Below are 22,910 nucleotides of genomic sequence, written 5' to 3'. Positions count from 1 at the left end.
ATAAGTAACTCCACTCATAAATACTGATTTATTGCAGTGGTTCTCAATACAAATTACATGTTATTTAAATTATAATTTAAGATGCTTGAAACTTTTATTTTTTTGATGGGTTTTTTTGTGTTAAAACATTTATATGTAGAAACTGAATATCTAGTAAGTATCATAACTTAAACTTAAAGGTCAGAACCAGAGTTGTCTAGAAAAATATTCAGATTTTATTTTGTGGTTTTAAAGGCTCTACGCTGAAGATGGTAAGAAATAAATACGTAATTTATTTTGTTTTACTGCCAGCTGCAGTCGCCCCTCTGCTCTCGGCTCCCATACTGAGCTGTTGGCTAATGCTAACGCTCAGCTGCTCCCGTTTCAAACTCTGCTTATTAAAGTAAGAGTTGCAGAGCTAAATGTAACTGAAATATTGTCTACCTTCTACCGACGAAGGAGCTGAGTCTATGAAAGCAATGGAGCAGCTTAGCTAGTTTTGATTTCCAAGGCATAAGGAGGCAGTTTATCATCATTCAGCCAAAGTAATGAAATAAACTGTTTATTGTTAATGTGCTTCTTCCTATCAGCAGTGAAAGTAAATAAAACGTGTAACATGTCTTTTGCTTTAGTATTTACTTACTGGAGGGTTTTTTTTAGTTAGTGCTGTAGAGCCACAGCTAACAGCTAACAGCTAGCTCCTCACTTAGCGGCTCTAGCGGAGCCTGTTCTATCAGACAGCCACACGCTGTCAGGACAGCATACATGCAGTGAGTACCATGCCCGCGTATGCATACTAAGTTGCTTATTTAATGTTGCTGATTAAATAAAATCATATGGTAATGACAGCGTATGCATGTCTGAGCAAAGCGTACGACTATCTGACAGCGTATGCTGATGTGACAGAACGCTGTGGAGGGGACCTAAAAATGAATTCTTATTTTTTTCTTAGATGAACGGCCGACTTACTTGGTTCTTTGTTTCTGTTGCCTTTTTTATATTGACATTGTTTAAATAAAAGGGTTTCTAGACATTTCCAAGATTGGGGAGGTCTGGATTCCCCCCCCTCCGGGATTTACGCCTATGAGTACTACTACAGTACTACTACCAGTAGTAATAGTACTGGAGACTAGAAGCTGGTTCTGGTTCTGGTCCAGGTACATACCCTGCGGCGCAGTCAGCGGTCGGCCCTGCACTTCACACCAGCCCACCGGATGGATGTAGGGACTGCTGCTGTCACACCTGGAGGACAGAGAGGACAGGTCAGCAGCGCCCCCTGCTGGCAGCAATGGAACTACCACAAACTGGACACCTGAAGAGACGGCTGTCCTCGTCCACTGGTCGATTCTTTGCTGTGACTGGTTTTCTAGTCCAATCAGTGACCAAACTGATGAACCGGTTGAGTTGGTCAGGTAGTTTGAAATGTTCAGAGTAATTTAATAAAGAGATGCTACAAGCTAGCAAAGGCTAGCAGGATGTGGACGTGGCTTGGAGTGTGGCCTGCGGCGCAGTCAGAGCCAGCCTCTCCCTACAGAGAGCCTAACATCCTGAGCTCGATTCCTGTTCCTCCATGGCTTCCCCTTCTCTCTGCCCCTTCCTGCCCGACCTCTGCAGAGTAAATCAGGCTAAAATGGCTACTGGAATGATGTCTGGATGTTTTTCATCCATCCACCTGATACCTGTTGAAGCGTCTAACCTGGCAGCTGCCTGACTGCATCTGGAAACGTAGTTCCATCTTCACTCTGAGGATCTATTCCTGGTTCAGCTGACTGAGGCTGAGTTTGGTTTGCGATGCAAACACGAGGAACTGGAGCGGCCCGAGGTTACCGTGTCGACCGTAAGAACCGGCTGCGGTTCTGGGGAAGGTCAGACTGGACCTCCTGCAACTTTCAGCCACAGAAGATCAGAAGGACAACGGCTTCGTTCACCTGAACTCTACAGAACCCAGAGCCCCCCCTCCCCCCAGTCTGTCCCCAGTCTCACCAGTAGTCATAGGTGTCGTCCCAGTTGTCGAAGTGAACCAGGAAGCGGTCGTTGATGACATCAGCGACAGACGCCACACACACCAGTCCCGGGTTCTTCTTGTCCACCGCCTCTAGCTTCATCCCCACCTGGAACTCACACACCTGAGGGACAGACAGGTGGACAGACGGTTAGGGGACGGCAGAGACAGGAAGACACAGTCAGACAGGTGTGGACTCACAGTGGAGCGACAGGTGAACAGGGTGGGCGGAGCTGCGAGGGAACCTGAGGACTGCAGGTAGTCCTGCCAATCGAACTCCGTCTCACTGTGACCTGCAGACACAGAGACAGGTGGACAGGTGGAGCAGGACTCAGCTGTCTGGCTGCATGTTCTCACCCTGTGGGTGTGGAGTTGTTCTCACCTTTGGGTGGGTGGAGCTTGTGGCGGTGCTCTCTGCACCATCCGGCGGGTCTGATGTCAGGTGAGTCGGCGTTTACCCAGAAGTCATAGCACTCTGAGTATCCGTCGATGTGGAGACGCAGCCGGCAGCCAATCACCTGAGAGAGAGACACAAGGCTCAGGTGGCCACTCCCACTCAGGTGCGGTGGGGCGGGACTGAGCAGTTACCTCGGCGACGGTCAGCACACAGAACATGGAGGGATGCAGCGGGTCGATGCCCTCCAGCTTCATGCCCACCTTGAAGGCCGTCCTCCTGCTGGGACAGGACTGGTCCTGAGGGACAGACAGGNTGGGAGCAGCCGTGGAACCAGTTTCCTGCAGGTAGTCGTCCCACACAAAGTCCTCTGGGCTGGGATGACCTGGAGCACACCACTGTTACCAGTACAACCAGTAATACAGTACCAAGGGCGTAAATCCCATCTCATTATTGGGCGGGACCACAAAAAGGGACATTTTTTAAGAGCAATTTTGGGAGGTCGGCAAAGTTACAGTAAAATGTGGTTTAAATTTTGTGTGTGTTCAAGCTGCACCATCAAAAATGAGCAGTAAGCAGCAATAAATACCAAAGAGTTTTTCTCAGTAAACAACCTGCTGAGACCCGTAGAGTCAAACTAGGATTCAAATGTTTAGATCTGAGTTTGGTTCATCTAATCTCTGCTACACTTTTACAAAAACTTAAGGCTCTAAATAAAAAGTTTTAATAAGTAACTCCACTCATAAATACTGATTTATTGCAGTGGTTCTCAATACAAATTACATGTTATTTAAATTATAATTTAAGATGCTTGAAACTTTTATTTTTTGATGGGTTTTTTCGTGTTAAAACCTATTTATATGTAGAAACTGAATATCTAGTAAGTATCATAACTTAAACTTAAAGGTCAGAACCAGAGTTTTCTCGAAAAATATTCAGATTTTATTTTGTAGTTTTAAAGGCGTTACGTTGAAGATGGTAAGAAATAAAGTCATACTTTATTTTGTTTCACTGCCAGCTGCAGTCGCCCCTCTGCTCTCGGCTCCAATACTGTCTGTCCGCTAATGCTAACGCTCAGCTGCTCCCATTTCAAACTCTGCTTATTAAAGTAAGAGCTAGAGAGCTAAATGTAACTGAAATATTGTCTACCTTCTACAGATGAAGGAGCTAAGTCTATGAAAGCAATGGAGCAGCTTAGCTAGTTTTGATTTCCAAGGCATAAGGAGGCAGTTTATCATCATTCAGCCAAAGTAATGAAATAACGAACTGTTTATTGTTAATGTGTTTCTTCCTATCAGCAGTGAAAGTAAATAAAACGTGTAACATGTCCTTTGCTTTAGTTTTTACTTACTGGAGGGTTTTTTTAGTTAGTGCTGTAGAGCCACAGCTAACAGCTAACAGCTAGCTCCTCACTTAGCGGCTCTAGCGGAGCCTGAGCCGCTGTTCTATCAGACAGCCACACGCTGTCAGGACAGCCGACCATGCAGTGGCGACCATGCCCGCGTATGCGTACCAAGTTGCTTATTTAATGTTGCTGATTAAAAAAAGTCATATGGTAATGACAGCGTATGCTGATGTGACAGAACACCGTGAGGGGACCTAAAAATTTATTCTTATTTTGTTCTTAGATGAACGGCCGATTTACTTGGTTCTTTGTTTCTGTTGCCTTTTTTATATTGACATTATTTAAATAAAAGGGTTTCTAGACATTTCCAAGATTGAGGAGGTCCGGATCCCCCACCCCCTCCGGGATTTACGCCTATGAGTACTACTACCAGTAGTAACAGACTAGAAGCTGGTTCAGGTCCAGATCCAGGTTCTGGTTCTGGTCCAGGTACATACCCTGCGGCGCAGTCAGCGGTCGGCCCTGCACCTCACACCAGCCCACCGGATGGATGTAGGGACTGCTGCTGTCACACCTGGAGGACAGAGAGGACAGGTCAGCAGCGCCCCCTGCTGGCAGCAATGGAACTACCACAAACTGGACACCTGAAGAGACGGCTGTCCTCGTCCACTGGTCGATTCTTTGCTGTGACTGGTTTTCTAGTCCAATCAGTGACCAAACTGATGAACCGGTTGAGTTGGTCAGGTAGTTTGAAATGTTCAGAGTAATTTAATAAAGAGATGCTACAAGCTAGCAAAGGCTAGCAGGATGTGGACGAGGCTTGGAGTGTGGCCTGCAGCGCAGTCAGAGCCAGCCCCCCCCTCAGAGAGCCTAACATCCTGAGCTCGATTCCTGTTCCTCCATGGCTTCCCCTTCTCTCTGCCCCTTCCTGCCCGACCTCTGCAGAGTAAATCAGGCTAAAATGGCTACTGGAATGATGTCTGGATGTTTTTCATCCATCCACCTGATACCTGTTGAAGCGTCTAACCTGGCAGCTGCCTGACTGCATCTGGAAACGTAGTTCCATCTTCACTCTGAGGATCTGATCCTGGTTCAGCTGACTGAGGCTGAGTTTGGTTTGCGATGCAAACACGAGGAACTGGAGCGGCCCGAGGTTACCGTGTCGACCGTAAGAACCGGCTGCGGTTCTGGGGAAGGTCAGACTGGACCTCCTGCAACTTTCAGCCACAGAAGATCAGAAGGACAACGGCTTCGTTCACCTGAACTCTACAGAACCCAGAGCCCCCCCTCCCCCCAGTCTGTCCCCAGTCTCACCAGTAGTCATAGGTGTCGTCCCAGTTGTCGAAGTGAACCAGGAAGCGGTCGTTGATGACATCAGCGACAGACGCCACACACACCAGTCCCGGGTTCTTCTTGTCCACTGCCTCTAGCTTCATCCCCACCTGGAACTCACACACCTGAGGGACAGACAGGTGGACAGACGGTTAGGGGACGGCAGAGACAGGAAGACACAGTCAGACAGGTGTGGACTCACAGTGGAGCGACAGGTGAACAGGGTGGGCGGAGCTGCGAGGGAACCTGAGGACTGCAGGTAGTCCTGCCAATCGAACTCCGTCTCACTGTGACCTGCAGACACAGAGACAGGTGGACAGGTGGAGCAGGACTCAGCTGTCTGGCTGCATGTTCTCACCCTGTGGGGGTGGAGTTGTTCTCACCTTTGGGTGGGTGGAGCTTGTGGCGGTGCTCTCTGCACCATCCGGCAGGTCTGATGTCAGGTGAGTCGGCGTTTACCCAGAAGTCATAGCACTCTGAGTATCCGTCGATGTGGAGACGCAGCCGGCAGCCAATCACCTGAGAGAGAGACACAAGGCTCAGGTGGCCACTCTCACTCAGGTGCAGTGGGGCGGGACTGAGTGGTTACCTCGGCGACAGTCAGCACACAGAACATGGAGGGATGCAGCGGGTCGATGCCCTCCAGCTTCATGCCCACCTTGAAGGCCGTCCTCCTGCTGGGACAGGACTGGTCCTAAGGGACAGACAGGAGTCCATCAGGACAGGTGAGGCTCACCTGACTGAGGGCAGAGCTGGGCTCACCTGGGTGAAGAGAGAGGGCGGAGCTGCCTCGGCCTTCTGCTCGTTCAGGTACTGCTGCCAGGACCAGGAGCGCCTCTTCACGCTGACTGTGGAGCAGAGCAGAGTGTCACACCTGGACTCACCTGAGCCAATCACAGCACAGCACCAGGAGGAGGAAGACGGTACCTTGAGTGCTGCTGACTTTATTCTTCATCTCCTCTTTGTCTTCCTCTGTTGTTCCCTCTCCTCCTCTTCTCTCTGACATCAGAACGACATCACAGCTTCAGGTCAAAGGTCAAAAAACATCTGCCCCTGACAGGTGTGAGTGACCGTCCCTGTTGTCATGGTGATACCGAACCAGTACTGGTCCAAACTGCTCCAGTCTGTACTCAATCGGAAGTCATTCAATAACACTCAGACCGAAAGTCTGCACACAACTTCAGAGTAAAGGTTTGATGCACCAGAACCAAAGTAGAGACCCAAACGGGTCCAGTCCGGTTCCGACACTCAAAGCTTTCAGAACCGCCACAGAACGAGACCAGCTCAGACAGCTGATGAGAACCGGACCAGTCTGAGTAAAAGCTCCGACACGAGCGGCTCTTATTCTGAAGGCAGACCGGAAGCGCTTCGAGTCCGTCGGAGCTGCGATTTGACAGAGGAAACGGATCAGGTGGAGATCCGCGGCTCGGAGGCCGGCAGCGAGGCCTCTGGGGCCGGGCCGGGCCGCCGGCTCCATCCGGCTCGAGGAGCCGCGGCGGCGGACACACGGAGCTCAGAGGAGCCGGTACCGGAACCGGGTTGTGGAGCGAAACTTACCGACTGTGATGATCCGCGTCACTGCGCTGACACACAGAACAACACGGAAACTGGAGGCTGGGAGGGCAGCGCGCATGCGCAGGAAGGAGAGGGGGCGGGAGGAGAGAAAGAGACAGAGAGAGAGAGAGAGAGAGAGAGAGAGAGAGAGCAGAATCAGAACCGGGGCGGTTCTGTCTCAGCCCAACAGGAACATCAATCAGCAGGTTCTGACCTGGTCCAATAACTGCTTGTGGTTTTGATGGATCCCACTGGTACCAGAACCAAGGAGTTCTGGTTTCTGATGACCCAGGATTCAGAACCAGAACCCTTCAGGTCCTTATGGACCGGAACCAGGGCAGGACTTGATGTTCTGCTGGCGCCGACCCAGTACCTGGTGTTGATCCGGACTCGGACTGCAGCAGTTCTTCTGGGTTCTGGTCCGAGGAATCGTGGACTCGGTTCTGGGAGAACTCTACCAGGATCGGTCCAGAACCGCTGACCTCTGACCTGTGGACCGGCAGTATCTCTGGTTTTGCTGGTGTCTTCCTGTCCAGAACCAGAACTGTTCCAGTCTCTCTGGAACCCTGCAGAACCTGGTAGGAACTGAACTGAAGAACATTGTTCTGACCCAAACTGGTTCTGCAGAGCAGAATGGTTCTGATGCAGCAGCTGGATTTAAACCCGGTTCGGATCCTCTGAGATTCTTCATCAGCAAACTATTTCTAAAACGCTGAGCTGTGCCTCAGCCGGTCCAGCTGTCCGGCCCGGTCCGATCCCTGGTCCAGCTGTCGGACCCGCCCAGTCTGAGCTGGGAGCTCCTCCTGCTCTTCCTCTCCCTCCTCCTCCTCAGACCCGATGAGCAGCCGGACCGAGCGGAGGTGAGTTCTGCCCGTCCCGTTTCTGTGTCCTGCTGATGATCCAGTAGTTCTGCATCGTTTCTCTGTGGTTCTGATGGGCCTGGATTGGACCTGCTCCTGGTTTTAGTAAGACGGACTTATAAATCAGGACCAGAACCAGCCCGGTGGTTCAGGCGTGACTTGGTGGTTTTTGGTTCTGGTTCCAATCCTTTTAATTGGACCTAAGCTTTGACCCAGCAGAAATATAACCGGTTCGGTCAAGATTCTCATGGTTCTGGATACGTCAGGTGGAACAGAAATCCTGAACATCTCTGAACTGTCTGAAGAGGAGGAGAACCTACTGGACTTCTGGTTCCGACCCATCATGTCATTAAGGCAGAACAACCAAAGGGTTCCCAGTTTCTGAATGTGTCTTTGGAACTATCAGAACCACTCAGGAAGTCCAGAGTGGGCCGGTCAACACCTGCTGGTTCTGTTTTCAGAACCACTTCGGCACTGCTCTTTGTGGTTCCAGTAAAGTTCTAGAAACACTTTGAGCTGTTCTCCAGACAGATTGAGCGACTCTACGGAGACTACAGTTGTTCTGCTGAGACTTTGTGTGTTCATGCAGAATTTTTGTGGCGATCCTAGAATGATTTTGAGATTCTTTAGGGCGGTTCTAGAGAAAGTATTTTAGGAAGTTCTAGAGTTTCTTAGAGATGTCAGATGGTTCTAGAAACACTGAGTTGTTCTTGAGACGCTTGGTGCTTCTCCAGACATTCTAGGCAAAAGTCTTATGGACTTCTTAGCCTTTTGACTTGTACGGTGGTTTAGCAATCCTTTAGGCCAGTTCTAGAGAAAGTCCCCTGAGAACTTTAGATGGTTGTAGAGTCCAAATGTTGCTCTGGAGACCCTCTAACATGTTCCAGAGGGAACCCTTTGTGTTGTTACTCGAGAACTTTCAGGTGGTTCTAGACTTGCTTTGAATGGTTCTTGAGGGTTTTTGGTGCTTCTTCAGACAGTTTAAGTATCTGTAAAGACTTCCTAGAGGTTGTTCTAGAGGACGTTTTTGGGGAGCTGGTGAGCTTTTATGGTAACATTTTGTGGTAGAAAGGCCGTCTTACAAGATCCTCTACGGCAGTTCAGAAAGTACTTTTAAGTAGTTCTAGGAAATCTTGACGTTATTCTGGAGATCCTCCAAGATGTTCTTGAGGGTTTCTCGGTAGTTAGTCTCTTATGTTGGTCTTAGAGAGCTTTCAGGTGCTTCTAGAAACACTTTCAGCTGTTTGGGCATCTCTAAGGAGTCTTTAGGAGTTCTTACTGTCCAGATACTTACAGATCCTTAAGGGAGTTCTGGAGAAAGAACCCCAAGCAAGCCTTTAGGTAGTTCTAGAGTTTGATCTTGTTCTGGAGACCCTCTAAGACAGGGCTGTCAAGCTCCGTGTCTCAGGGGTCACTGTCCTGCAACCTGTAGATGTTCCACTGTCCAAAACGCCTGAATCATTTGAATTATCTTCTCAGTACAGTCAGGTTCTCCAGAGTCCTGCGAATGACTTCTTTATCTGATCCAGCTGTGTGAGATCAGAGACGTATCTGAGGAGGCAGGACAGGCCTGGACACACTTGTGCTCCAAGACGTTCTAGATAATTTCTTGGAACCTTTAGTGTTGGTACTAGAGAACTTTCAGGTTGTTCTAGAGATAATGATGTAGTTCTAGGAAATCTTACCAAGCAGAAATGAGTCTAAAAGGGGTTTGGGTTCTGAAAATGGTCTTGTCACTGAAACGCTGCTGGATTCCAACCTCAGCATGACGTTCTGGTTCTGCACCAGGCCCACGGACCGGTCCGGACTGGTTCAGATCTGAAGAAGTTTCTCGCGGAGATGCAGTCAGCTGATTTAACGTGTGTCTGCTGAACCATAACCAGGTTCGCTTACTATCTGAGGACCTGAGTGAAAACACTTATCTCTGATTGACCAACAGCGTCCATTTCCTCCTAATGGACACAACAGGCTGAGACTCTCATTCTCTCCTCCCTGGGGAACCAAAACCATTAGCCTCAGGTTCTTGCCACAGACACACACACATAGGAACACACAAAGGAACACACTCATTGATGGCTGGAAGAAACTGACTTCCTGTCAAATGCCTCATGAATATTTAAGGAAAGTTTAACTCTGGGCCTGCAGAAGCCGCAAACTCTGAACACAGATCTGCAGCCACAGCCTGGAAACCAGACCTCACACCTCCAGGTTCAGATCTCTGGTCCTACAACGGGACTCCACACCTCACACCTTCAGCCAATCAGAGTTGAGCCTGCCTCAGTGGGCGGGGCACATGCTGGAGGAAGATGAGGAACCATTCTTCCTCATCTTCTTTCCTCCTGTAGATGTTCATTGAGAAGACTCTCTTCCTCCTTCACAGGATGTTGTCACCTCATTCTGCTACCTCCCCTCCCACCTCCTCAAGCTCCCCTAGCACAGTGACCTCTGACTCCAGATATGTTGCCATGGAGACCTACTGGAGAGAGGTGCAGAGCATTGAAGAGGAGCAGGAGGGGGAAGAAGAGGAAGAGGTAGAAGAGGAGAGGAAGAGCATGGATGGTGAGCAGTATTAACCCACAGTGAGACGTTGTGTCTGCATGTGTCCTTCATGTTTTTTCTTCCTGCAGAGGTGGAGCTGGAGGAGGCATGGCTGACGGAGGCGGGGCTTTCCTCCCTGGTCGTGGGCTCTTCACAAACAGAGACGCCACCTGTGGTGGAGGCAGTGCTGTCCACGTTGACACGGCAACAAGCTGCTACGGTGAGGAAGAGGCTGGACAACTACAATGAGACGCTGAGGAAAAGGAACCGGCAGCCAATCAGAGACGTGCGTGACGTCTTCACCGAGGTGGGACATGAAGGACATCAGTCAGGTGTTCAATCAGCCTGAGAACCTGAAGGAGTTTTCTGTTCCAGCCCGAGACAGACTCTGCAGACCCAAGCCCGTTCCCGACCCAACAGCAACCAGAGCCGCCTCCACGGCGGTACCACACCACAACCAAGACCATCCGCCGCAGCACAAACAGAGGTACTGCCAGCCCACCTGACCAGGTCCTCATGGTCTTACTTCAGGAGCCACAAAGAAGATGGTGGTCAGTTCCAACATTTTATTACACCAACAAATTAAAGTCTTTAAGAGGTGACTCATTAAGTTTTATTTGTGTTTCAGTCTTTCTCCAACTTTGACCTTTAGCATCCAGATGTTTCCTGAAGTGGTTGTATTGGCACTTTTTGATGTGAATATTGATTTTTGACAGACCCAGAGATGTTTCAGGTGTCCAGGTCCTGAAGCTCCTTCTGCTCAGACTGACGACACTGAAAACGCCTCACTGGTTCTGTAGAGGTTCTAAAGACGTTTCGGTTTCTGAGGTGTTACTCAACCTGTAGGGAGGTTTCAGTGACTGACCTGCTGGTCGTGTCAGGACCTGTATTTACTGCTACCTAGTGAGAAACTGGTGTCCAACATGCAGAGTCCTCCACCCATTCTGCCTGCAGCTGATGCTGATGTGTAGCTGGATGTGGGTCAGCTCATTACCAGTTCATTTGGACCGGTGGCGTGTTGGTGACGGTCCAGTCTGGCTACATCCAACTGAAAAAGTCAGAACCAATACTATGAGAGTCTCTCCTCCCCCATGGTCCCAGCTGGTTCTGGTTCTGTCTCGGTATGAGGCTAAGTCTTGGTTACATCCTACCTGTAGATCCTATTAGACTGTTTAGGTTATTTGGACCTAAAACGGTTGTTCTGGACCCTGACTAGCTGACGGTGACCTTCAGGTTCCTCTCTGTTGGCTCTTTACCGGAGCCGGTTCTGGTTTTGGACTGTTCCAGACTGATCTAAGTGTTGCTGTGCTGTCTACAGGGCGGTCCACTCTTCCCATGTTTGTTTTCGAGGACCAGCTCCAGGAAGACCCGTCCTCCCCCGCGCCCACTCCCTCCCCCTCCTCAGCAGTGAGTCGGCTGAGATGTGCTGATTGGCTGCTGCGCGACACTCCGTACTCGGAGGGCGTGGCAGAGCACAAATGGGGCGGGACATGCAGGGATTGCATCCGTTTCCATGGAGATGAGAGCAGTGAGCTGCAGGTGAGTGTGCACGGTGTCCAGCATCAGGACCGACTGCTCAGGAATCCGCAGGCTGCCGATTGGTCTCTCTTGGTACGTCTGTGCAGTTTGCCCCCGCCTCTCCGTCACATGGTCTCACCTGTACAGACGACCTGTCGTCACGCGACCTCACACGCCTCGGCTTCATCGCTCACATCGAACTCTCCACCTTCCTGCTGGCTCTGGGAGTCCAAAGCAAACGCAGCCGGCTGCCGCACCGCAGGACTCGGGGTGTGTTTCTTTTTGACAGTTTGAGGAATGTCTGTCTTCAGGAGACGTGACTCGGTCTTCTGTCTACCAGACAGCGGCGTGTTCGGCGTCTCGCTGAACTCTCTGCTGGACAACGACAGGAAGAGGTTTCCTGGAGTCAAAGTGCCCGTCTTCTTCCAGAAGGTGAAGAACCGTCAGTCTAACTCTCCCTTCTTTACATTCCAGTGTTATTTTAGGGTCAGATCCTGCAGTACAACAGCTGAACATTCCCAGCATGCATTGTGACAGTCTGTGGTTTGCAGCGAGAGGGAGTGTGTCCTCAGAGCAGCTGTCCGTCTCTCTGCCTCTCTAGTTGTTGGGCGTCTTGGAGCAAAGCGGTCTGCAGACTGAAGGAATCCTTCGAGTTCCAGGATCAGCTGCCAGACTGAAGGTACGACCTGTCGGTTTGTCTCTGCTTTGTCTCAAACCAGAACTTCAGTCGGTCTCTGTCCATCTGTCCCTCTGCAGTTCTTGAGAAGAGAGCTGGACCGGTGCTGGAGCGCCTTTGACTGGACCGACGTGCGGCCAGTGGATGCAGGCGGACTGCTGAAGCTCTTCATTAGAGAGCTGCCGACGCCGTTGCTGACACACACACACCTGTCCACCTTCTGCTCTGTTCTGGGTTCGTCCGTCCACACACACACACACACACACACACACACTGTGTTGGTCGACCCAACAGGTCCTCTCAGCTGACGTGTCCCTGCAGGCGTGTCCTCTGAGGTCCACCAGGTCCAGGCTCTGCAGCTCCTCCTCCTGCTCCTTCCTGAAGCTCACAGAAACACGCTGAGGGTAAACTCCACCCGTATCCTAGGTGTTTTTCTCTGCACCTTAAATTTCCGCATGCTGAATGGTGTTTCCATGTTTACAGGCCCTGCTGCTCTTCCTCCGGAAGGTGGTCTCTCATCAGGACCACAACCGGATGTCTCTGTGGAATGTCTCCATGGTGATGGCTCCCAACTTGTTCACTCGCCAAAACCATGGAAACAAGCGCTCCATCACCAAGCAGCAGGAGGAGATGGAGGAGGCGATGGGCGGAGCACGGCTGATCGGACTCATGATCCGGCACCAGGACCTGCTGTGGACCGTGAGTCTCACGCGCTGTCCTCCATGACGTCAGCGTCCCACCCACTCTGACATCACTTCCTGTCGTCTCCAACAGCTCCCGAAGTTTCTCCTGGCCCAGGTGAGACAGATGAACCAGGCGTCCAGTCAGAGACAGTTCAACCTGAGCAGGACAGCGTCCCGACTGCTGAGGAGGAAGAACGACAGGAAGCAGGTGAGTTCCGACCCAGATCCAGCTCAGGGAGCAGGTACTGCATCTGCTTTAGGCTGAATTCCCACCAGCCCAGTTCAGGCCAGTTCAATCCAGCTACTAGCCTGTCTGTCTAGTCAAAGTCCGGTTCAGTTGCTGAGGTATGAACGCTAATCAACCTCTGCTCCTCCAAACCTCGGTCTGGATTTGGTTTGAATATGAACGCCAAGTGGACTAGAGACCGCTAAAAAAAGCAGGAAGTGGACTACAGCGCAGGGCATTCTGGGTAAATACAACCAAACCTAACGTGCTAGCCTAGCGCTAGCTGCTGAAATGGCTCCTGGTCTTTAACCAAAGACTAAAGAGAAATCCTCCAATCTGACACCTTGTGTCGTTTCCTTCAGTGGTTCTTGGTGTTCCCCTCCTGTTCCCAGGAGAGGAACAGGTTGGTTTGACTCAGAGCAGAGAGAGAACCACAGCAGCTGGAGGTAGAGCAGATGTTTGGGTCCAATAGAACCATGTTCGATAACATGGGGTCTCCTTCCACTGCTGGCTGACCTTTAACCTCTCGTAATTCAACCGTTGTAGTTTACCTTGAAGCCATGGAGGTTTGGATGGCTCTGAAACACAGCAGAGATTCTTGCATTCAGGCCCGATGATAAACCTGAGCAGGGAAAAGCACCTCTTTATTTAAATGTGCTTCATAAACTAATTAGATTTATACAGAAAATATTAAAACATCATCTTCAATAATCTCCAGTTTCCTGTTCCTCCAGTCTGGAAACACAACCTGCTTCCTGCTGGTTTATTCTGGATTAGATTAACCCGACAGAATATCTGGCAACACCAGGAACATTCAGGGCCCAACAGTGACCCCTGGGGGACGCCGCAGGCACTGCGTTCAGGTCCGGCCTTGTGGAGAACCCGATTCATCAGCAGAACCGTATTCTGGGCTGGAGCAATGATGACATGGTCCAGAACCGCTTCATGCTCGAAGGTTCTTTTGGGTCAGAACCTTCCTGACAGGAAGCTGAGCTCCGTCCAGAACCGACTGACTCCGGGTTCTGCTGCTGGTTCTGCTTCCAGGTCAGCGAGCTGTCTGAAGGGGTCATCCGGGTTCACGCTCCGCTGCACACCAAGGTTTCCATGGCAATCCAGCTCGACAAACAGACGACCGCCAGAGACGTGACAACCCGCTTCCAGACTGAGTCCAGGTGAGGACGAGTCCGTCCAGGTGAGCACCGCCCACTCAGGTCACCTGACCACCGGTCTGTCTGTCTGTCTGTCCCCAGCCCCGCCCAACACCTGTACGAGGTCGGAGGAAACATCTGTAAGTATCCTGATGGCATCATCACTTTCAGCTGTCTGAGGAACACCTGGACACCTGTCTGTCCCCGTCTCCCTGTCAGATGAGCGCCGCCTGCAGCCGGACTGCTGCCTGCTGGACGTCTACAGGGTCAACCCTCGCTGTGATTGGCTGATCAAGCCCTGAGCTCACCTGTCTGTTACCTGCTCATGTTGTAATAAAAGCCTGAACCTAGCACTATCTCCTCCTGCTGGTCGCTGCCGGTACTGCAGGCTGCGGCGCCTGTCAGACGCTGCCGAGGGCAGCAAACGTTCACACTGGGTTAGAAAAACATTTTATTTCATGATTTCATCCCATCATCTGTCTGATGACATCATCACACGAGTTCTGCACAACATGGCAGCTCTGCTCATTAAACTGAGCAGAACCGCTTCATAAAATCCACAGGGTCAGAGTTCTAGTGGGCTGAGGTCAGGGGTCACCTCAGGGCAGGGAGGTCAGGTCAGAGTGAGAGCCGTCCTCCAGGTGTTAGGAACAGCTGATGTTCTCCAGGTGCTGCTCCTCTGCAGCCATGGCGGCGGCCTGCAGCGTCTCCGTGTCGCTCTGCAGCGGGTTCAGCTGCTTCCTCTCGCTGTGCATGTTGTTCTCATGGCGCTTCAGGTCCGACGCCTGGAACAGCAGAGAGACGCGGGTCAGAACCGGTCCGAACAGCGACAGCGGTGTTTAGGGAACGGCAGAAACTGGGTCAGGCTCCAGGTGGTCTCCATGGAAACCCTGCCAGGTGTATGAATACTTCTGGCCTCACCTGCAGATAAACTCTGCAGCGCTAATCTACTCAGCTGCTCTGTTAGCTTTCAGTTGAAATTCAACATCGCTGAAGTTTCTATCATTAACTGATTTTGAGACGTTTCTATTCATGCTCTTATTTTGAAGTTTACGCAGCACTTCCACTTCCTCTCATCATCACAGTCTCCACCTGTAATGCAGGGAAAATGACTCTGCTGTTGTTAATTAGGCTAAATTAGCAACAGAGTTAGCAAAAGTCAACAACTATAAAACTGAAACTAGTGAAACGTCTGAACCAAAGTCAAACTGTACAGGAAGGCGTGGATGACAGATGGAGCCTGTTGAGGGCGCTATGCTAAGTTGTAGCAAATGTTGTGTTAATGACCCTCGGTGGGTATCTATATATTAGAAGTTTGCGCCTAGCTCCTACTAAATACTGTGTTGATATAGCAGAGATAACATTTCTGATTAGCTGTTTAGAATTAGCGGAGTTAATATTTCAGGTTAGCTCCTCAGGGTGGGGGGCCCAAGTTGGTCCAGGAGGCCCGGCATCCTGCATGTTTTACTTCTCTCCCTAGTGGTAGAAAGTCCAGAGAGCTCTGGAGGGGCAGAAGAAACAGAGCTGAAACCTCAACAGTGTGAAGCAGATCAGCATGGAAGAGTGGACCAGAACCACCCTAACCCGTCGGACCTCAAAGGTTCTGGGTTACAGTTTCCTATTGGACCAGATGCTGATTTTCTGCAATAAAATGGTTAAAAATTAATGATTGCAATCTTCCAGTGTGGTTTTCTGAATTATTTCTGGATCTGTCAGCTGAGGATGATCAAGGAGTTCTAGGTTCTTTAAAGGGAACCAGAACCATCAGCGCCAGGACAAAATCTAATATGAACACATGAATCCTGCTGGTTCTGCTCAAAATGAGATCAAAGCTTCATTCTTCTCTCCAGCTATCAGTAAGATCCTGATGGAGGTCAACCTGCTTTAACCTCCAGAACCAGAACCTTCACTGTGTTCAACTGGGTCTGGTACCTTGGCGAAGGCCTTGGTGCAGGATGGACAGACGAAAGGTTTCTCTCCTCGGTGTCTCCTCTCGTGGTCCTTCAGGTGAGACTTGTGTTTAAAGGCCTGCAGAGAGAGACGAGTCAGAGACAACTGACCTGCAGGTTCAATGTCTCCTGGTTCCTACTGCCCTCTACCGGTTCCTACTGCCCTCTACTGGTTCCTACTGCCCTCTACCGGTTCCTACTGCCCTCTACTGGTTCCTACTGCCCTCTACCGGTTCCTACTGCCCTCTACCGGTTCCTACTGCCCTCTACTGGTTCCTACTGCCCTCTACTGGTTCCTACTGCCCTCTACTGGTTCCTACTGCCCTCTACCGGTTCCTACTGCCCTCTACCGGTTCCTACTGCCCTCTACCGGTTCCTACTGCCCTCTACCGGTTCCTATTGACCTCTACTGGTTTCTACTGACCTCTACCGGTTCCTATTGCCCTCTACTGGTTCCTATTGACCTCTACTGGTTCCTACTGGTCCCTGCTGGTCTCTGCCGCCCCCTGCTGGTTCCTAATGGACCCCATCTCTCCTCCCAAGGAGTCCCTCAGGGTCTGTTTAGGCCCCCTGCTGTTTCTCCTCTAAATAAATCAATCTGGGATCTATTACTTCTGTCTGCAGACGGTTCTGCTTCATGCTTCAGAACGTCAAAACCAAACCAGAGCTTTCCCATGATTCAACTCTTCTGGATGGTGACACCATCATCATCATCAATCTCAGGTGAGCTCACCTTGTCACACATCTGGCAGGCGAAGGGCCTCTCGTTGCTGTGGACTCGCTCATGTTTCTTCAGGTCCGGAGCTCGAATGAACGACTTCCCACAAACGTCACACCTGTAGGGCTTGAAGCCCGTGTGGATCTTCAGGTGTTCTGGAGCAGACAGCAGGTGGGGGCGGAGTCAGACAGCCTTAGCGGCAGCGAGGAACCAGGTGTGCTGGTGTTACCTTTCAGGTGAGCGTGTGTGGTGAAGGCCTTGGAGCAGATCTCACAGGCGAACGGCCGCTCTGCCGAGTGCAGCTTCTCGTGTTTCCTAGGGAAAGAACAGGTGGGATCAGGCGAGGCCGCGTCGCGATCACCGGGCCGCGCCGTGTAGACCAGGTGCCACCTTACCTGAGTCTGCTCTCGTCCAGGAAGGTCTTCCCACACACCTGGCAGGCCAGCTGCTCGCGGTGTCCGTACAGCAGGTACTCGAACTTCATGTCAGCGGCGGCGGCCGACCAGCCAGGCGCCGCCTCGTCCTTCACCTCGCCTATGCTGTCTGTGAAGGTCAGAGTCTGGGTGGCGTGATGCTCCGCCCCCAGCTCCTTAGGCTCCGCTTCCATCTCCGTCACCACGTCCTGGTCGTAGCACGACACCTGAAGGGAGACAACACAAGTTAACATGGACGGCAGGGAGGGGTTCAAGCAGAAACCAGTGGGGGGGGCACCTTGTGAACATCCTCATTGGTCAGCTCCTTCAAGATGGCTTCCTGCACGTGCAGTGCAGCGTTGGGAGACTTGTCCAGCTCCTGATTGGTGGATGCCTCCACCAGGTCGTCTGTGCCCGGCGCGTCATCGTGCTCGCCCAGGTCCTGTGGAAGCAGCCAATCAGAACGGAGGACGGCAGCTCCCGGCTGCTGATTGGCTGCTGTCGACCTTACCTCAGAGTCTGCAGCCAACTGGGCTTCAGGGGGCAGCGCCATCTTTACGATGTCATACGGGAACTTCTCCTTGTCGTCTGATGATACGTCACGCTTCTGATGAAGCACATCATCATCATTCATCGATGTCCGACAGAACCACCTGAGTGTTTTCCACTTGGTGGGTCGGGCGTTACCTGGGAGCAGAGCTTGTCCAGGAAGCGGATGCCGAGGATCTGTCCTGATGACATCATCAGGTTGACATCCTTCTTCTTGACGGAGATCTTGGCCGTGTACATGTAGTTCAGGACCTCCTCAAAGATGTCGGAGCGGATGAAGTCGATCTCGATGACGGACGAGTTGTCCACCTGAGGACACAGGGTCAGGTGAGAACCGGAGCACGGACGATGGACGGAGTCAGAGTGCGGTACCTCGTGCTTCTTGAAGAGCTTCTTGAAGTAGTTGGAGCAGGCGGCCAGGACGCAGCGGTGAGCGCGGAACTTGACGTCTTCGACCACCACGGCGATGTCGCAGTGCTCGCCCTCCAGCCGCTGCTCGTTCAGCAGCTTCAGGAAGATGCTCTTGTGTTCATCGTCCACGTACTTCACCGTCTCCGTCATCTGAGAGAGTAGAGGTGGACTTTAAATAACTCTTGTGTCTGTGCCAGTGTCAGAGAACCGGGTTCTTTTCCTGGACCAGAACCACGTCTCCCAGGTCCAGACTCAACCCAGCACATGTTGCAGCTTCTTCATCACTGTGTCAGGTCCAGGAAAAGAACCGGGTTCTAAAGAGAGATGTGGTTCTGTCGGTCATTGATGATGGATGGATGAAGATGAGGAAGAGGAAGCTTCATCCTCCTCTGCTGCCGATCAGGTTCTGATGGAACCATCTCCTCAGAGCGGCCCAGTTATTGGTTCTGACTGAATACCTGCAGGTGGAACATTTATCAGAACCAGAGGAAGGTTCCGGTTCTGATCCAGAATTTCTGGATGCTGACAGAAAGGGGAAATATGTTCAAAATCCCAGAGGTTGATCCGAGTCGGTCCAGTAGAACCAAAAATGATTCTGTTGATGAAGCAGAACCTGCCAGGTCGGTTCTTTAGAACCTTCTTTTCCCAGCCTGGAACATCATCAGAACCATCCTGACCCACCAGAACAGCCCAACCCGACTGTTGGATCTCTGACTGCTACAGTGTCAGTTCCTTTTAGAACCGGGTCAGCACCGTTCAGAACCCCTGTTTGGATCATGTCCTGTGCTGCGCCGTCTGCTTCCTTCTGTTCTCGCGCACTACCACTGGGGCGGGCACGCGCTCGGAGCGTGTGCGCGTCCCCTGCAGCGGCAGCAGACGGTCATCAGAACTTATGGAACCAGCTGAGTCCGAGTCTCATTCGGAATCGGGTTCTGATGTGGACCTGACCCGCTAACCAGCACCCAGGCCTTTTGTGTTTACACTGACCGAACCGGACCGACTCCGGTACCAGAAATAAGGCAGGGTTCGGAATTGTCAGAACCGGATCGGACCCGATGAGGACTAGAGTGCAGGTCTGAGGTGGAACCGAACGCTCGAACTGTCTCTCGGAACCGGAGCAGGGCTCGGAGCTCGAACTGGTTAGCTTTATGTAGCTAACATGCTAATCACTCTGATCCGGCCCGGAACGAGCGGGGAATCCGGGCCTAAAGCCTGGCTCCGGACCAGCCGCTGGTTCCGGCTCGGTTCGATTCAGCGTTGGCGTATCTGCCGTTCAAACAAGATGGCGGCTCCGTCTGCCGCTCCGCTCCGTGCCCGAGGCGCGCGCTCCGGTCCCCGGGCCTCGCGGACTGCGGCCCCGACACGCAGGCACGCGAGCGGCGGGGCCGCGGCCTCGGAGCGGAGCTTCAGCGGCCGGGAGCGGCTCGAGAGCGCGCAGGCAGCCCGGTCCTGAAGCGGGAGAGAGCGCTGCGGCCGGAGCGAGCTCTTACCGTGGCCGAATGCTGTGGGTGTGTCCGCGGCCGCGTGCCGGGCCGTCCGGTCGGGAGGACGCCTGTTGTTGTTTATTGTTGTTGTTTGTGTTGCGGCGGCTGAGGACGAGCGCAGGAGGCCGCGCTTTGCGCCAGCACGCACACTCTGCGGAGGCACGCAGGCAGCGCGCCAAACTGCCCACAGCCTGACCCACACGGCGCATGCGCCGCGCTGCAGTTCTGAGTCCGAGCTGGACGACCTATACTTTATTTATCCCAAAGACAATCTATGTGTCGTCTAAACTCAGAGCGGAGTATTTTGAGTCGTTGTGGACGTGAAGCTGTGGGCAGGAAGGATCTCCAGTAGCAGTCTGTCCAGCATCTAAAGAGGCCTCTGACTGAAGGTTGCTGTATGACAGTCTCATGGTGTTCATGACAATATGGCTAAACATCCAGACAGTCAGACGATAGAAACCATGAGCTGCTGCTGCAGCTCTGCTAATCCACCTCATTTGCTTTTGCTGTTCCTCTCTCTGCTGGTTGTTCAGCTGATTAATAAAATGTTTTAAATAAAAACAGCTTCAGATCTTCCCATAAAAACAAAATACACACGTATGCATCTGTTTTTTAATGCACTACTAATACATATGTATATTTTAACATTTTTTAAATGATCCTGCTCAGTGTGCATTTTGATAACTGCAGTATTAAATGTTATCTTGTCTTTACTGTGCGTATTGGTCTTAATTTTGTTTTTAATATATTTTTATCTGTGAACCTACATGCCTCCATGTCAGTATATTTTCTATTTTTTCTAGAACATGTTGGAATTCTTAGGGTTGTATTCAGATGAATACAAAGTGGAGTAAAACCTGAAACCACATTATGATCATTTATGATCCGTTAATTCGTCACCTATAGTTAAATTTATAGTTTTGCTCTGACGATTCTAGATCTTCTAGATCTATTACGACGGACTTTTCGTTCTCTCCATTTGGATCTAGATCCGATGTATAGATGCATCTCTTCTGCAGGCATCTCAGTTATAAACTCGCCTGTCGTTTCAGTTCTCCGACATTAATATTTTGCTCAGTTTATCAATGGAACTACAGCAACAGTGAATAATTAAAACCTTGTAATCAGGTGTCGCATATCTTACAAACTGAATAACTTTTTATGCGATTCTGCAATAAATAATGCGGCGCTGACGTCACATATGTTGTTTGGCCACGCAGTGGAAGAAAAATGACTATTGGAGAGGTGCTGATTTTTGACTTTTTTCTGACGCTTTTTACTTGTTTTATAATCCGAACTGCTCCAATATTTTAAGTTGCAAAGGAGAAAAAGCGCTTGGATGTCACAGCTGTTTTACACTGGCTATCCCTCTCCAATATGGAGGCACAATGCCATTTAGCCTCCACATACTGGCTTTAACACGATTCCCAGTCGACATGAATTGTAATTTTATTAACTTGACTTTCTAACTCTGTATTCAAAACCAGTCTAACCTCACGGTCTGTCCACACAAATAAATCTCCTGGCGCCTAACAGGAAGTCGTAGATGTTTTGAATGATTGTGGTTGTGACAGGTTTTAGCTTTGCCTTACATCGCCCCCTATGGGTTCGGCATGTTTAAAACAACCCTCAGTAGTGTAATTCAGCGGGCTTTTGTGGCCGAATACTTTATTTTTATAAATATCTCCGCGACATTGTTTTAAATGGACAAGACTCAGCTGTAGGAGTTTTTCTCTAAGTTCTTAAGTTCCAGCTTTAATTTGATAATTCATTTCTGCTTATTGGCAAGTACATTTACAGATTAAATATGTAGGCCTCAGCTAGTTAGTTTTTAAACTAATTATTTAACTAGCTTAGAGCCAACTAAATACTTAGCAAGCTCAGCAATTATTTCGTTAGAAAGCTGTATATTTAGGTATGACCTAGCAAACATATTTAGCTTACAAATTAAATATTGAGATTGGAGCTAAATGTTTAGTTACTAAGGTATAGCTTCAAACTAAAGATTTATCTTTTTACCTAAATATGTTCTTAGCAAGCAAAATATTTAGCTTGCTAACTAAATAGTTTGAAACTGGCAGGATAACATGTTTAAAATATGACTTTGAAGAATTCACCTCCATAATTTTCTCTTATGACAGACTAAATAGCCAAAGTTACTGCTTTTATTTTTGTCTGGGTGAATTTACAAACCACCCCCATATTTACACTATTTATCAGTTAGAGGAGCAGATGGGCCGACACACGGGAAACGGACCAATAATGACTAGTACCATTTGTTTTGATCGATGTGAACAGAGCAGCACCAGCATGTATGTCCTTCCATCTTTGAATTTTTGGAACTGATCCATTCTAATAAAGTGGGAGTCCAAGTGATGGTCCGACCCGCTCAGACAGAACCAGAATCTGAGGAACCTCCGACTGTTTGGTTCTAGATCAGAACCACAGAGGAACCGTGGCTCACATCGACTCCAGAACCTCTGCATCAGTCGGACCCATAATGCACTGCTTCGATTTTAGAGAAGAGCTTTTATTTTGAAAGAACCTCCTGGTTCTGAGTGCTGTTCTTCCAGAGCAAGCGAACCTTCTCACTGCAGCCTGATTTCATCAGGTCCAAAACTGAGCTGAGGTTCTGAGTTCTGCAGCTTTGGTTCAAGTTAAACCTAGAAAATGGTCTGGTTTGGTTCTTAATGGTGGCCTTTGTTGTCTGCAGAGAAATTATATTTATCATCACACTTCTAGTTTGTGTACTCTGTCTGGTCTTGTACTGACTGAGTAGAACAGGCCTTTCCGGACCTCAGATGCTGAGGAAGAACCGTCACCAATGCACTGATAAATCCTCTTTAATGCTAATAAACAAACTCAGCAGATCAACTTCCTGTTTGGATAAATGAGCTCTAAGTCCTGATTGGTTAAAAAGTGACATCTGAAAACAGCCAATCAACAACAGGCTATAACTGAACTCAAAGTCTTAACATGGAAAAATATTTATATAAAATGGTTGCACTCTGTCAGCCTGAACACTACACTACCCATAATGCTCTGCATAACTCTGACCTTTCAAATCATAACCACTACATATTCTCTGAATTCCTCCTTTCTACTCTAAACATGAAGTCTGCATTGATGGT

At 50.1% G+C, this 22,910-nt stretch overlaps 4 protein-coding genes and 1 long non-coding RNA gene across 5 annotated transcripts in view; 2 read left to right on the top strand and 3 right to left on the bottom strand.

Moving 5' to 3' along the window:
- Nucleotides 1-290: 290 nt before the first annotated feature.
- Nucleotides 291-7,316, bottom strand: LOC103154859 (lethal(3)malignant brain tumor-like protein 1). Its single transcript, XM_007576293.2, has 15 exons — nucleotides 7,174-7,316; nucleotides 6,997-7,008; nucleotides 6,610-6,783; nucleotides 5,980-6,051; nucleotides 5,815-5,900; nucleotides 5,642-5,746; nucleotides 5,436-5,571; nucleotides 5,255-5,346; nucleotides 5,035-5,177; nucleotides 4,218-4,294; nucleotides 2,570-2,760; nucleotides 2,364-2,499; nucleotides 2,183-2,274; nucleotides 1,963-2,105; nucleotides 291-1,221 (listed from the first exon to the last, which is right to left on the bottom strand). The coding sequence occupies exons 3-15, from the start codon at nucleotides 6,683-6,685 to the stop codon at nucleotides 990-992; spliced, it is 1,581 nt and encodes a 526-aa protein (XP_007576355.1). The 5' UTR covers nucleotides 6,686-6,783; nucleotides 6,997-7,008; nucleotides 7,174-7,316; the 3' UTR covers nucleotides 291-989.
- Nucleotides 7,317-7,374: 58 nt separating this feature from the next.
- On the top strand, nucleotides 7,375-14,604 carry LOC103154860 (rho GTPase-activating protein 28-like). The gene is made up of 15 exons (XM_007576295.2): nucleotides 7,375-7,466; nucleotides 9,847-10,025; nucleotides 10,094-10,311; nucleotides 10,380-10,491; nucleotides 11,323-11,543; nucleotides 11,630-11,792; nucleotides 11,863-11,954; nucleotides 12,124-12,201; nucleotides 12,279-12,432; nucleotides 12,520-12,602; nucleotides 12,682-12,897; nucleotides 12,973-13,089; nucleotides 14,152-14,279; nucleotides 14,358-14,395; nucleotides 14,475-14,604. The coding sequence occupies exons 1-15, from the start codon at nucleotides 7,444-7,446 to the stop codon at nucleotides 14,555-14,557; spliced, it is 1,905 nt and encodes a 634-aa protein (XP_007576357.1). The 5' UTR covers nucleotides 7,375-7,443; the 3' UTR covers nucleotides 14,558-14,604.
- A 91-nt stretch (nucleotides 14,605-14,695) lies between these two features.
- On the bottom strand, nucleotides 14,696-20,087 carry zbtb14 (zinc finger and BTB domain containing 14). The gene is made up of 10 exons (XM_007576292.2): nucleotides 19,786-20,087; nucleotides 18,257-18,445; nucleotides 18,023-18,193; nucleotides 17,847-17,942; nucleotides 17,634-17,777; nucleotides 17,318-17,562; nucleotides 17,152-17,237; nucleotides 16,938-17,077; nucleotides 16,188-16,283; nucleotides 14,696-15,040 (listed from the first exon to the last, which is right to left on the bottom strand). The coding sequence occupies exons 2-10, from the start codon at nucleotides 18,443-18,445 to the stop codon at nucleotides 14,900-14,902; spliced, it is 1,308 nt and encodes a 435-aa protein (XP_007576354.1). The 5' UTR covers nucleotides 19,786-20,087; the 3' UTR covers nucleotides 14,696-14,899.
- A 468-nt stretch (nucleotides 20,088-20,555) lies between these two features.
- LOC107833542 (uncharacterized) overlaps nucleotides 20,556-22,910 on the top strand; it is an 18,301-nt gene continuing 15,946 nt past the window's right edge. Inside the window, exon 1 of the long non-coding RNA XR_001659301.1 lies at nucleotides 20,556-22,908. This is a non-coding gene — a long non-coding RNA (uncharacterized LOC107833542). The remainder of the gene's footprint in view (nucleotides 22,909-22,910) is intronic.
- LOC103154855 (guanine nucleotide-binding protein G(olf) subunit alpha-like) overlaps nucleotides 22,607-22,910 on the bottom strand; it is a 7,854-nt gene continuing 7,550 nt past the window's right edge. The window contains exon 14 of the mRNA XM_007576286.2: nucleotides 22,607-22,910. This exon is cut by the window's right edge and continues 1 nt beyond it. The gene's annotated coding sequence lies outside the window, so the exon portion shown is untranslated.

This window comes from Poecilia formosa, unplaced genomic scaffold, assembly GCF_000485575.1.
Source record: "Poecilia formosa unplaced genomic scaffold, Poecilia_formosa-5.1.2 Scaffold404, whole genome shotgun sequence".
NCBI lineage: Eukaryota > Metazoa > Chordata > Actinopteri > Cyprinodontiformes > Poeciliidae > Poecilia > Poecilia formosa.
The sequence above is the reverse complement of the archived record's forward strand: the minus strand, read 5'-3'. Positions and strand labels throughout refer to the sequence as shown.